General features: G+C 38.6%; 1 protein-coding gene across 2 annotated transcripts; it reads right to left on the minus strand.

Moving 5' to 3' along the window:
* Positions 1-1507: 1507 nt before the first annotated feature.
* Positions 1508-9971, minus strand: LOC131308672 (uncharacterized). Of its 2 annotated transcripts, none has more exons than XM_058335643.1 (5): positions 8665-9971; positions 7862-8568; positions 7690-7779; positions 3235-3963; positions 1508-1982 (listed from the first exon to the last, which is right to left on the minus strand). In XM_058335643.1, the coding sequence occupies exons 1-5, from the start codon at positions 8774-8776 to the stop codon at positions 1866-1868; spliced, it is 1755 nt and encodes a 584-aa protein (XP_058191626.1). In that variant the 5' UTR covers positions 8777-9971; the 3' UTR covers positions 1508-1865. The 2 variants fall into 2 exon arrangements, with proteins under 2 accessions (XP_058191626.1, XP_058191627.1); XM_058335644.1 differs by having other exon boundaries at positions 8668-9969.
* Positions 9972-13341: the final 3370 nt, after the last annotated feature.

A 13341-nucleotide genomic window follows, 5' to 3' on the forward strand; every position in this document is an offset into this window, starting at 1 on the left:
ACAGACAAACTCTAGTAGACGATAATTGAGTAACTTCTTAAGCAACTTAATTTTCAAGGTGGTTTGTTAAATTTGTCCAAGACAAAGCTATAATAAACCGGCATTTATGTCTAGACCAAAGCTATAGTTCCACCACACAAAACAAGCGTTAAAAAGTATATTTAGCCTCGTCAAGAGACTATAGAGACTTAAAGTCAAGTATTGAGGGAGAAACCCCAAGTATTAAACCATTTCTTTTCTAGTGGAAGAGCAAGAAATGCATATATAAAAGATAAAGAGTTACAAGGGAATACAACAAACTATATACAAAGATAAAGAGTTGCAAGGGAATACAACAAACTATATACAACAAAGAGTCCTGCTACAGGTACAGATTTTTGTGCACAGATTGTGTACAAATTTTGTGATGGGGCCCACCACGGGTCCCACACAAATGATTCGAGCCGTTCATTAAATGTAAAATATTTTTTCAAGAGTTCCTGTAGAAAATTAGCTCAATCTAATACCTATAAGTGCTCGATCTAATCATCTAAATTTTCATGCAGATTTTCGGGTAATGAAAAGTTAGATAATTAGATCAAGCATCTATAGGTATTGAATTGAGCTGATTTTTTACAAGAACCCTTGAAAAAATATTTTACATTTAATGAACAGCTTGGATCATTTGTGTGGGACCCATGGTGGGCCCCACAAAAAAATCTGTGCACAATCTGTACACAAAAATCTGTACCAGTAGCATTTTTGGTGGAAATAGTAGGAGACATCAGCGCCCATTTGGCTAAACAGTGGGCACGATGAACATCTTTGCGCTCGACTTTTGCTATCCTGCAAAAAGCTAGTTTGGAAATTTCACGACCAATGCTACGCAACAAAAAAAAAAAAAAAAGTGTCTGGGAAGTGGGCTCAGACTGCCGTGTGAGCTACAAGGTACTAGCATCTAATCAATCAGTAAAAGACATGCAACATTTTATGTAGTATAGTTATGATGTATAGACCACTTGATTGCCAAAAGAAGAGCCACAAGTTCGGTTTGTAAGCAAAACTGTATCAAGCGACAGAGGATTCTTGAATCAGTGGAATGAGCATTCCGTAGGAGTTGGATGCCCAGAAACCCAGGTCACTTCAAGATTGACCCGCTGTCCCCGTCCACGTAAAACTCAGGCCACTTCGAGATTGACCCGCTTTCCCCGTCCACGTAAAGATTAACCACCTGCTGCTGGTTAAATAGAATGTTGGGAGGGTATGGTTTGATAATGATCCACGGGACCGCTCACTCTGTGGAGCACCTTGAGTTTCAACTTTTCTCAGGAAATACCCAAACAGAAAAACTTCTCCCCTTCCTCGCGGCGGTATAGACTATAGAGTTATTTTATTTTATTTTATTTTCATTTCTTACAGCTGATTTCATGTTTTCCCATCTCATTCCGGATGAAAAACATAAAGCATCAAACTGTAAAAATATCAACACGAAACAAGCTACATAAAGAATTATGCCAAAAACAGAGACTAAAAAGAACTTCAACCTTTCTTTTTCATTTTCCTGTAAAATTGAGCAAAACACGATAAAGCTATTCTGGAGAAAATTTATGCCTCTCAAAGTAAGAAGAAAATAGCAAAAAGGTACGGAAAGATGCAACTTGCTCAGCGTCACCCATAGCAGACCAATATGTCCACAGCTTCAAAATGCAAGATGCAGACTTCTGTGACTTATCGTACTAACAGTAACCTTTGCTTTCCGTATCCTACTCGACGGCCTTCTTCAGAAACAAAGAGATGAGAAAACAAGAAACAAAACCATCTGTCAACCAAAACTTTCCAGATCCTGTACGTGAGAAAAATCAGTAATACATGAGAAAAGCAGCAAATTAGGCTTCAGTTTCGGAAGATGCTCTGCTTGAACCGGAAATGGGGGATTCAGGAAGCATTGAAAGTTTCGGTTGCACGCCTCTACTCAGTTTTAAGGATGGCCTCAGTTTCATGTACTGCATAGAGAAAGAGAGAGATAAGTGAAAAGAAAATGGGAACGCAAAGACAAATATACACATTGCAGTAAGTCTCAAATCTAGTAGCATCTGACATGATCTATTGAACACAAAGTAAAGAAATTAAATTCGTTATTGAAAACAATACTATAATCTCTACTAGCGTCTGTGCCTATTCGACGGACGGACACAATAAAAATCAGTGAGATTTTTTTTATTGTCCCACACACATCAAACAAGCACAATGCTAGTAATAAATTACTCTAGTTCAAAATTGTGAAAAATGTAGGATACATAAAGAAAACAAACGAAAACTAAAATGTTTGATTTTTTATTCTAATCCTAAATTCTCTCTCTCTCTCTCTCTCTCTCTCTCTCTCTCTCTCTAAAAAAAATCAAAAAACAAAATTGTGAGAATTTAGGATTAGAGGTTTGGGAATTGGGAGGCACAAACACATTTGTATATAGTATATAGATTGATTAAGTTCAGATATAAAAACAAAAATATAAACATCACAAACAACATGAACATTATCAAGATACATAAACAACAAATTCACTAAATAAGCATTCAAATTCATGACAATTTGGACACCACCCAAACTTTCTCAAATTACATTCGTACCTTCTAACACATACCCAAAATGCTCAATGAAAAAAAAAGCGACAAACAATTGGGCGTCCCTGATATGCGTCCGGGCATATCTGAAAGCGTCTGTGTCCTAGACGTGTCGGACATGAACATGTAAGGCCAATAGACATGTGTCTGCTTCTTGGGTACAGAGATAATCTCCACCTTTTGTCTGTTTTGCCCTATGATTTCTGAAAAAGCCTTCAACATTGGAGCTGATTTTTTACAGGAACCCTCAAAATAATATTTTAAAAAAGATGAGCGGTTTGGATCATCTTTGTGTGATCCGATATGGGCCCCACAAAAATGTATGCGCATGAAATGTGTACAAAAATCTGTGCAAGTAGCACAACTGTTTGTTGTTTGTGATCAAATCAAGACTTTCAGAAGTTAAATATTGAAAAACAGGGAATGTATATTTCCGCGACCAATTTGCTTTGCCTCCTACCCTAAAGTGGTAAACAAAAGCCGTCTTAAATTTTGACCAAGTCAGTTCAGGCTGAATTGGCAACAAGATGATGGGGAGACCAGATTGTTCACAGTTTTTTTCCTCTTCAATGAAGAACAGGTTGGGGCCACTCTAAACTATGTAGCATGCACATAAAAGGTATAGCTTATTACCTCGTCGTAAAAGGCATTGATCTCCTCCTCTGTAAGCCCATCTTCTTCTCCAGCATTTTCCTCCCAGCCAAGAGAACGAAGAAATGCAGCCTCTTCCTCATCTGGATAAAGTGTTCCATTAAGGCACAAATTCTTCTCCCCTTCAGAACTATCCCCATTGTTAGTCACCTCACTACCAGTCTCACTAGCACAAGAACTTATGCGAGAACTAGCTCCCTCGACCAATTCACAGCATTTCTCCACAGGCAGAGACACATCAGCAGAAGTGTTTGATGAGGTTTTCTTCCTCATGAGATTGAAAAAGTCACTCCGGCTCCGAGCCTGAGACGATTTCTTTTCCAACGTGGATCCAGAATTTAAAGACAAAACAGCTACCTTGCCTTCCATGTTGGAAAAATTTGAGCTTTTTGGGCTCTTCATAGGAGCAGAAGAAAGCATTGGAGCAGAAGCAGAAGCAACCTGACCATTTACTACTCTGCTGACATTATCAATTGGGTTTGTCACATCCTTTCCTATGGAGGAGACACCATTTTCCCGAACTGGCTTGAGAACAAGAAACTTCCCAGCATGAGATGATCTTGAGGCGTCAGATCTGCCTTGTCCACCATGAAGAGAGTGATTAGCAAGTTGGGATGATTGAGGCTGCTGCTGCTGCACACTCTTGGAACCCACCATCGTCTCATTGGTTCTCACTGCTGTTTTGGGCTTTGATTTATCAGAACTAAGAACCTGGAGAAAAAGAAAAAAAAAAAGCAGGAGCTAATTGACCACTCAATGTCCATACAAGACAGAATCTGTAGCAAAACCAATCGTAAAGTTCAGATGGCTCAGAAAGCAATTCTCATAAATTTAGCCGAGAATTTACAATACAAATAAACAAGAAATCCAAAAGGAATAATGCTTCAATCCTGTAACCAAAGAATATAACATCTTGGTAATGGTTTGCCACACTTCGTAACCATTGTCATCACAACAAACCACAGAACATGGTTCGTTCCTTTAAATATTAGACTTTATACTCCCACAAAATGATTTAGTCTTATATAAATCGCCAAGGGAGGATACTGGAGCAAAAAGTACCATTTTGGACCCGCCCCTGCAGGACAAACCCCGGATAAATGCAACCACCTACAAGCTACAGGTATCGTGCAAGTCAAGGTAATGCCAGCCAGGGTTGAACAGAAGACCCTAGTTTACGGTTGGTCTCAGAGACAACCACAAACAGTCGGGCTACCCTAGCGGTTACCTAGTCATTTGGGTTAAACCTAACACAACACACCCAAACATAGACTGCCACATCACACTAATCATACAGCCCTAACCAACCAACTAGTACACTCCTCTTCCGTAGGACAACAATTCCCATTCATAAAAACCTTAATCCCGACTGCACTAAGCCTGTAGACTGTAGTGCTGACAAGGTACTGTTCAGTATACCACAAACCTCCATTTTGCTAGCATGTCCCGCTTAAGACATGTGTACGCAAATGGCACAACTTTAGGAGATACATGGAGAGAAGTATTGTTCATAACAACTTCAAAATAGAGTTTCAAAGATGGTGCCTTGCCCACAAGTGCTAACCAGGAGTGTTCTTAAAGCTGACACATCAACCAATTGGCAATTCGACTCCAGGTCCCTGAATCATAACAAAAATGACAATCTTACTGAAGTCACCATAAAATCAAATAGAAACAACTTTGAGGCTTGCTAAAATCAGCACGCTTGAAATCCACCTCCTTAATAAGCTTAATGAATTGTGTGTCCGAGTACCCATCAGAGTATTGAAGCTTGCTACTGTTTCAAGATGCACTACCTAAAACGCACATCCTTCACTCTGATGCACATAACGAATCCAGTAAGTGAATCAGTTAATGGACAAATGGTTTGCCCTGAAATGGACAAGGAAACCCTCTTTCTACCCATAATGTGTTCACAAATGGTATACTTAGGGATCCGTCTCCGAGGGATTAGTCGAGGTGATTGTAAGTTGGCTCAGACAAACTAAGTTATCAAAACAAATACTATACTCAGCATTTCTACGGATCACAAATGCCAGCTTCCATATGATGCCTACTAAGCTGAGTTTGTGGTTCTTACACTGCTTGGTGCCAACAAACAAAAACAGTTTTACCAGTATCCCTCTCACTACCTTAACATAAATGCAGTCAAAACTCGCAAGCGATAAAATAAGATCAAAAAGGCAAATGACAGGATACATGACAAAGTTACAAAATTATAATACCATAACAAAAGAACTACTGTTTTGGAGAGAGTGAAGAGAAATAATTCTACAACCCGACTCAAGTTAACTTCCAATTTTGCAGGTGTTGCAGACCGTTACACGACGAGGTGAAAATCTACAAGTTCACAACATGTCTCAATGCATCAACACAATGCACTGAGCATTCAGGATCCGCTTGCATGACAAGTATAATCTACAAGATTGCAACAAAAGATAACATGAACGGGGGAAAACTCACCAGATTAAGAATATTCATTCACCTTCCCTTTTACACAAATGAACTAAGTTACACATCGCTCTTCTAACCTCCTATCCGAGAAGAGTATCCCACTATTAAGTAGGTAACATTTCATAAAGAAATGAAGCCGGTTGAATTTAATTATGGACCGTGGAAATGCGAGTATATTCATGACAACTACAAGATATCTCTATATGGAAACGTGATTTTAATACCACGGATTAAAGGTCATAGAGGAAGGACAAGGCGTTAATATTACATTGACAACAATTTATTAATTCACTACAAGTCTCCAGTTGTCCAGCATATATTCATATTCAGATGGTTATACCAAACCAAACCAAACCAAACCGAGCCTTGTGTCCCAATCAATTGGGGTCAGCTATATGAATCCTATTTCTCCCATTAAGCTCTGTCCAGGGCTAACTGATCACTTAGATTCAGATGGTTATGAGAAACAAAAAAGAACTATGAACTCCATTAAGTCCACACAATGTAGATGAAATAATACCCATTACTGCAATTCCAAGTAGCCAAATGTCCTGCTGCCAACAAAGCAAGATGGCTCATGAAACCTGACAAAGCAAGCTGGCTTCGGCCATTTTCAAAAAGCTGATGACTTATTGTTTTAAATATCTTCTTCCATTATATGACAATAAGCTAAATTAGCGGAAGAAAAATGTCACCCCAAAATCCAACTTGTTTACACCTTCAATGAAAACAACAGGAGGACCATCTATCGTGCTTAACTTAAGCTCCAACCTCCAGATAGTCCTTGTATATTTTTTACTGAACTCGTATAGTCTCCCGGTGCAATCAGCTACTTCAAAAAATTATAATTCTAGTTTCTGTGCACCAATCATCTCCTTGAAGCCTCGTACATGGTGTCAGTGAGAGCAAGATCCATTGCTAGTCATAAAACATCTAAATTTCAAGATGCTTGCAACGCCACATCTTACATCGACAATAACCTCCTTTCAACTGCGAAATAGAAAGTCCTCAAACCAAATCAGACTATGTACATAGTTACCTCAAAACGCTTACCCGTTATTTAGTATAATTGACCAAGTACTGGAAAATGGACTCCTTTTCTATCTAAATCATACTCCTAAATGAAGCAACGGTCAATAACTCATCATTATCCCAAGTTGTCCGTTAAGCCATCTCATTGTTGACAAGCATGCAATCCAGATCCCCCTTCAGGATAACAATTGGTCATCCCTAAACTCTAGTTTCTGTGCACCAATCATCTCCTTGAAGCTATACATCAATTGCTAGTCTTAAAACATCAATAATAACCTCCTTCCAACTGCGAAATAGAACCAGTCCTCAAACCAAACCAGATTATGTACATTGTGATAAATATAAAGCAAGTCTCAATAACTCACAATATCCCAAGTTCTCGGTCAAGCCATTTTATTGTTGATAAGCATGCAATCCCACTTCCAATTCCGGATATCAATTGGCGATCCCTACTTCTAGAGCTATGTCAATTTGTTTTCCAAATCATCATGAAGTTTATGGATTATGGTCTAATTCCACACCTCCACAAATTAGAGGACAAGAAACCCTCTAAATGCACAAATACAAAAGAAAACACAGATTCTTCAACATACTGTTCAACATAATGATATCCCCTAAATAGGGATTCATAATTCTCTTGGTGGTTGGTAAAATTCTACTTCTCTTGTGAGTTTGAGAGAGCAGGTAAGGGGACAGAAGGGTAAGCAGGTGGTGATTGAAACCGCAGAAGCGAAATGCATAACTTATGTCCCAAAGAAATCTAAATAACTGAAAGAAGGAACCATACAATATAGTAAATTTCACGTGCATAGATCAAAAGATAAACTGAACAGAACTGGCCCATCTATTAGATGTGTTTACCAAATGCAAAACTTGAAGTAGTTCATTTTCTGTGAAAAGAAAAAATAACGCAGTTAACAAAAATTAGAAGTAAGAAAAAAGTTTAATTACCAAGCCTTTAGGCGTCAAGGGTGTCACCGGGATTAATTGTTTGGATTGCTTTATTGCCAATTCCTCAAGCCTCTGCGTCTTATCAGGCAGCTGAAAATTAAAGAAAATAAACCCTGATAAACCAACCTTGAGTATTCATTACCAAACTAACACAGGAGGAACAAACAGTTACCTGGGGAGTAGTATGAGCTCGAGATGGAGCCTGTGATAATGCCTCGGCCATGTTAAGACTTGCTATAGGATTTGAAGCCCCAGATGATTGGCTCGAACTAACACTTTGTTGAACTGATGTGGGACCCGTGCTATTGCTGCCAATCATATTGGGCACCTCTGCCAGAGCAGAAGTCCACCCCTCACCACCAATCAAGCCAGGATTTACAAAAGGCAAACACTGTACAGCGGTGGTTGAACCAGGAGATGGAACTCTTCCAATATCAGGCACTCCTTGCTTCTCTCCAGTTCCAAGAGAGGGAAAATCCTTGTCAAAAGAACTTTTCAGGGTGCTCCTAACAAGTTTGCTTCCAGGAAGCACACCATTGGTACTACTGTGATTGCTGCTACCACCATTTTTTGAGTCCACTGCTCTTCGAGGCAATAACTCCACAGGTTTCCTATACACAAGTGAATTAGAACGCCTCAATGTATCCTTCTCAACTCTACTAATTAATATATCACCCAATGGATCGTTGCGGTCCCAAAGGTTCCCAATAGCAGACCTTTCTTTCTCTTTGTCACGGTTCCTATCACGTTGACTTTGACTGAAACTACTGTACGGATGCTTTGAAGAACCATTACCATTTGAACTACGCCGAGAATTATCTTTATCACTTGCACTCCTAGAACATCTATTTCGAGTGGAGGGTGCTGAGGAAAGACCATCTACAACAATGTAAAAATGAAAAATAATAAATGCTAAAATCCAAGCAACAAACAAGAACAAAAAGGAAGGTTAAACAAAACTGGCAAGAGTACCACTACCTGATTGCGAAGAAGATGATGCAAAATGGTGGGCTGAATTGCTACCCCCACCGACACTTCCAGTAGTTCTCAACCATTCTGGAACTAATGTGGGTTCACTTCTGTCCATGAGAAGTGAACATTATCAACTATACAATAAACCACAATTTGCCTCTGCTTCAAATCCCCTCCCCGCGAAAAGATTGTGATCTCCTATCAGTAAATATCTAAACACTTACTTTTCCATCAAAATCAAACTTGCTTTGAAATTAACTCCAATTCCCCAAGTCGCACTCTCTGCGACTACAAAATTTCAACAGTATTTGAATGAAACTTATTCTTGTCCCCTCACAACAATTAAATGAGACGAAAACCTCAAATAGAGCCAGATGACGAACTTAAACACTTGTCTCCACCTCTGTGCAATTATCTAAACACTTACTTTTCCCTAAAAAACCCAACTTGCTTCGCAATTACCTCCAAGTTCCCAGAGTCACCCTCTCTGCGATTATACCACTTCAACAGTATTCGAACGAAACTAACATCCTTGTCCTCTCGCAACAATTAAAAGAGGTGAAAACCTCAAATAGACATTAGCGAGACGATGAACTTAAACAGAAATGCCAGCAAGAAGGTTCATCACCACCGCCGTGCGAATACAATGACAAACAACTAGAAGAAAAATCCTTCTCTACCCCTCCATCCTCAGTGAGAGACGGATTCACAGACAAAAATAAAGCACTCAGAGGACCCTCATTGCCGCAAAAACCCAACTCCCGTTACCAATAACTACCATACAAACGAATTGAAACTTGAAACCCTAGGTTCTTAATCACTGGCTCGCATCAATTAGTACGATAAAACCCTAGAAACCAATACAGCCCCCGGCCGTGCAATTAACTTGAGGAACTAAATCAAAACCCAATAGAATTAGAGTTTCAACCGACCAAAATCTAGAATTATCTGCCGATTAAGTTGTAATGATCGAGAGCGACGTCCAGAGAGAAAAAAATATAAAACCAAACCTCCTGCGTAGTTTCCCGTGTAAGGATCCAGGAAACCCTAAAACTGCTTGAATAACCGCCGAAGTATATATTGTCTAGATATATATGTATAGAGAGAGAGAGCGAGAGAGAGCGAGAGAGAGAGGGCGGCGGTGGAGAGATGGAGAGTAATGGAGTGCAGGGGAGGAATTGGAACGGGAGACGGAGTGATATTAGGGCAGATATAGAGAGAGAAGGCGGTGATGAAATCTCTGTTGAAGTTTATGTAGAGAGAGAGAGAGAAAGAGAGGAGAAACGTAGGAAGAACAGGCTCTTGAGATGAATTTTTTCTTTTATTTTGGTGTATTTATTATTTTCTGTTTCATTTTTTATTGTTTCTTTCGCCAATCAAAACATCTGCACACAGCCAACCAAAAATATCGTGAACCCAATTGTTTTTGTTGCATTTAGGTTAAGGGAATCGGATTATCGGATCGGATATTCATTTTTTTGTCTTTTGAATTTGGATCCTGATTGACTAATACGAAATTAAGAAAATTGGATTCGGGTTTTTTTCTAAAATTATTGAGTAAATGAATTTTGTTTGAATTCAGTCCATTCACAGGCCCATTACTTGCCCAATAGAGATATGCCGGTAGGATTTGAGAAATGTCTTTCATTGAAGTACTAGTGGATGCGGAACGTATTTTAAACACAGTTTAAATGAGGTATCAAATCTCATTTTTATGAAAAAAATTTGGATACAACTGTTGTTTTTTAATTCCATCTCACATAAGTTGAGTTTCGTGTGTATATATCTCACTCCATGTGAGAGGATGTTACGAATAACCATTGAATGGAAGTTTTTCCCTCCTCCCAACAAAATCTACTTATCAAATTTTCAAATTCATAGAATAGTCTAACACGACATATGTTATCAAACCGGTGTAATTCCATTAGTTCCATCCAGGTATAGCAAAATACTGTAATAACTTTAGCAAAACGGAGCCTAACATAAAAGAATCCCAAGAATTTTCGCTTATCATAAGAGTTTCCTTAAGCTAACATAACCAATAATTCTCGCACTTTTAACTATAACCTTCTCAAACAAATAATTGAGATGAAGAACCCATATTCTACCACGCTTAATAATCAATTTATTGAACCAATCAAAAGACTGAAACTTTTTTGTCTGAGTATCAGAACAACTAAATTGTATAATTTTTCCACGTAAGGAAAAAAAAACCCAAAGATAGTTGGTTGCATTAGCAGAATAGGTGCAAGGCCACATAAACTTCAACAAATCCCCAATTTCAGAAATCCTATTCTAGTGCGAAATTGAGGATGGGCTTCAACAAATTCCCAATTTCAGAAACCACTAGCTAGTCTAGTGCGAAATTGAGGATAGGGGAATTTTTATCGGAAAGAGAGAACCAAATGGATTTCGTGGATGTGGAGAAGATCTGAAGATGTGTACAGAGATTGAGGCGATCAATCGGCAACGAACTGATGCAGCGAGTGGTTCTTTGTACGCCGAGGAGTGAATTCTGAGAGAGAGAGAGAGACCATAACTATGGAGGAAGAGAGGAGAGAGGTATCAAATTTTGAACGAAGAGAAGAGGAAACACGTATGGACATGCGAGGTTGGAATCAATGATTCAATCCAACGGCGGTAACCTATTGAAAATGCAATCCAATGGCTGTAGAGGCGCTCATGTTTGTATGAGTAGACAAAAACCGTTCTATTTTATAATATAGATTTTTTGTTTCAAAGGAAAATACACGATTTCAAAAAAATCTACTTTTATTTTTATATAAGAATCCGTATTTATGGGTACCTAGCATTTTTTATTATTTATTATTATTTTTAAAAAAAGGGCACTGTGATAACATACCTACAAATTACCAACCATCTTGGAGTTTTTTTATGGATGATCCATCGATGATTGTTACCGGTGAAAAACTCTAGATATCAAAAGGGGTCTCGTGGTTGACGGATCCGGGGTGCTATAGTGCACCCCATGCGCTACACGTGTAATGTGGTCGATCCGGCCGTCCATCTAAGCAATTGACGACTCGGATTTTAATCCGAATAATCGACGGCTCGGATTAGTAGGAGCTCGGATTAAATCCGAATCCGAGCCGTCCATGCCAAGATGAATGGTCGGATCAGCCTCTTTACACGAAGTAGTGCGGAGGTGCACTGCAGCCCCTCCCAATCCGTGGTTGGCCCATCAAACAAAAATCTTGCATGATTCTTGTTATTTTCCATGTTTTTGTAAATTCGTTGTGAAGTAGTAATACAATCTAGTTCTTGTTCAAAATGCATGCATGAAGAAAGAAATATCATGATCAATATAACAGCAAATTACGTACTCAACGCGAACGATACACAAACATTGTTTTAGGAGTAGTTTGGTTGCTTGAGCAAATGCCTTTTGCTATAATCTGTAGTAATGTTTTTGTTTTGGCAACAAAGATTGGGATTGGTAGTTCAAAGAGATTAATAAAGCCGTGATATTTTTTACGTATATATTTATTTTTCATGTCGTGTGGATATTCCGTAGTTCAATTAGCAAAAAACTAAGTTAAGAGTGTGAATGATGCAGATTAAAATGAAAACTTCAATGTTCGTTGGTAGTTATTAGCAAATGAATTCAATTTTCAACTCTTCATCTTTTGAAAGTAATACATGGTGGCCTCATTTCAAATTCTATCATCTTTTGATATATGAGAAAACGATGAGTTATCATTTCTCAATTAATCATGGGAAATGATATTAACACTTCAAAAATTGATGGAGACACTCTAAAAAACAAAAGAAGGTAGCTTTGGAATTACACTAATGTTGGAGTGTCAATATTAATTCCCTTAATCTATGATTTAATTGCATAATAAACATGTGCAATGTAAACGTAAGTTAATAAAAACAAAACAAAAACCACCTTAGTACAAAAACTATGGTAGTGGCAAAACAAGCCTTCGGAGTTTCCATACGAAGATTTTGTTTTTGTTTTTTTTGGGTTGTTTTGTGTGTGCGCGCGCGCATGTGTGTGGAATAGCTAGACGTCGACACACTCGAGCAAATCCAATATACATACGAAGTTCTAAACAAAGTGCTCCTTACCTAACGACGAAGGATACCATGATTTGATGAAGATACCATCTTTTCATCATATAGATACAGAGATCTATATATGGGTTTTGTGGAATACCTACCCAATGATGTGTGAGCCGAAACATGCTAATCAGGGTAGGGGCAGCTTGGAAAACTGAATAGCTAGCCTTTGAGGGATAACGGCAAGTTTATCGGTCTATGTAAACAAGAGAAAAAGCTTTTTTAGCTAACCAAAGAGATAAATTTCCCCTGCAGTAGCATAGGTAAATCACACTGTATAATTCCTCCAGCTACAGTCCTTTGCTTCATCTACCGAATGACTGTTTACCCGGTTCCCATTTTTTAATTCCTTTTCCTCCCCTCCCTCTCTCTGTGTCCACCAAGAAAGGAAAAGAAAAAAGAAAAAACTAATATTTTAATAGAGAATAGGTAAAATAAATAGTATTGATGTGGTGTTGAAAGATATGTGAACTAGTGCTAACCCGTGCCTACGGCACTACGCATCCCAGTTGGAAGCGGATGGCAGTTGTGTGATTTAGGAGAAAATTATGGGCACTTAACCGGAAAGTGGAAGAATGCACTACAGCCTTTGGA

The sequence above is a fragment of the Rhododendron vialii genome, chromosome 11a (genome assembly GCF_030253575.1).
Source record: "Rhododendron vialii isolate Sample 1 chromosome 11a, ASM3025357v1".
In the NCBI taxonomy this organism is placed as follows: Eukaryota; Viridiplantae; Streptophyta; class Magnoliopsida; order Ericales; family Ericaceae; genus Rhododendron; species Rhododendron vialii.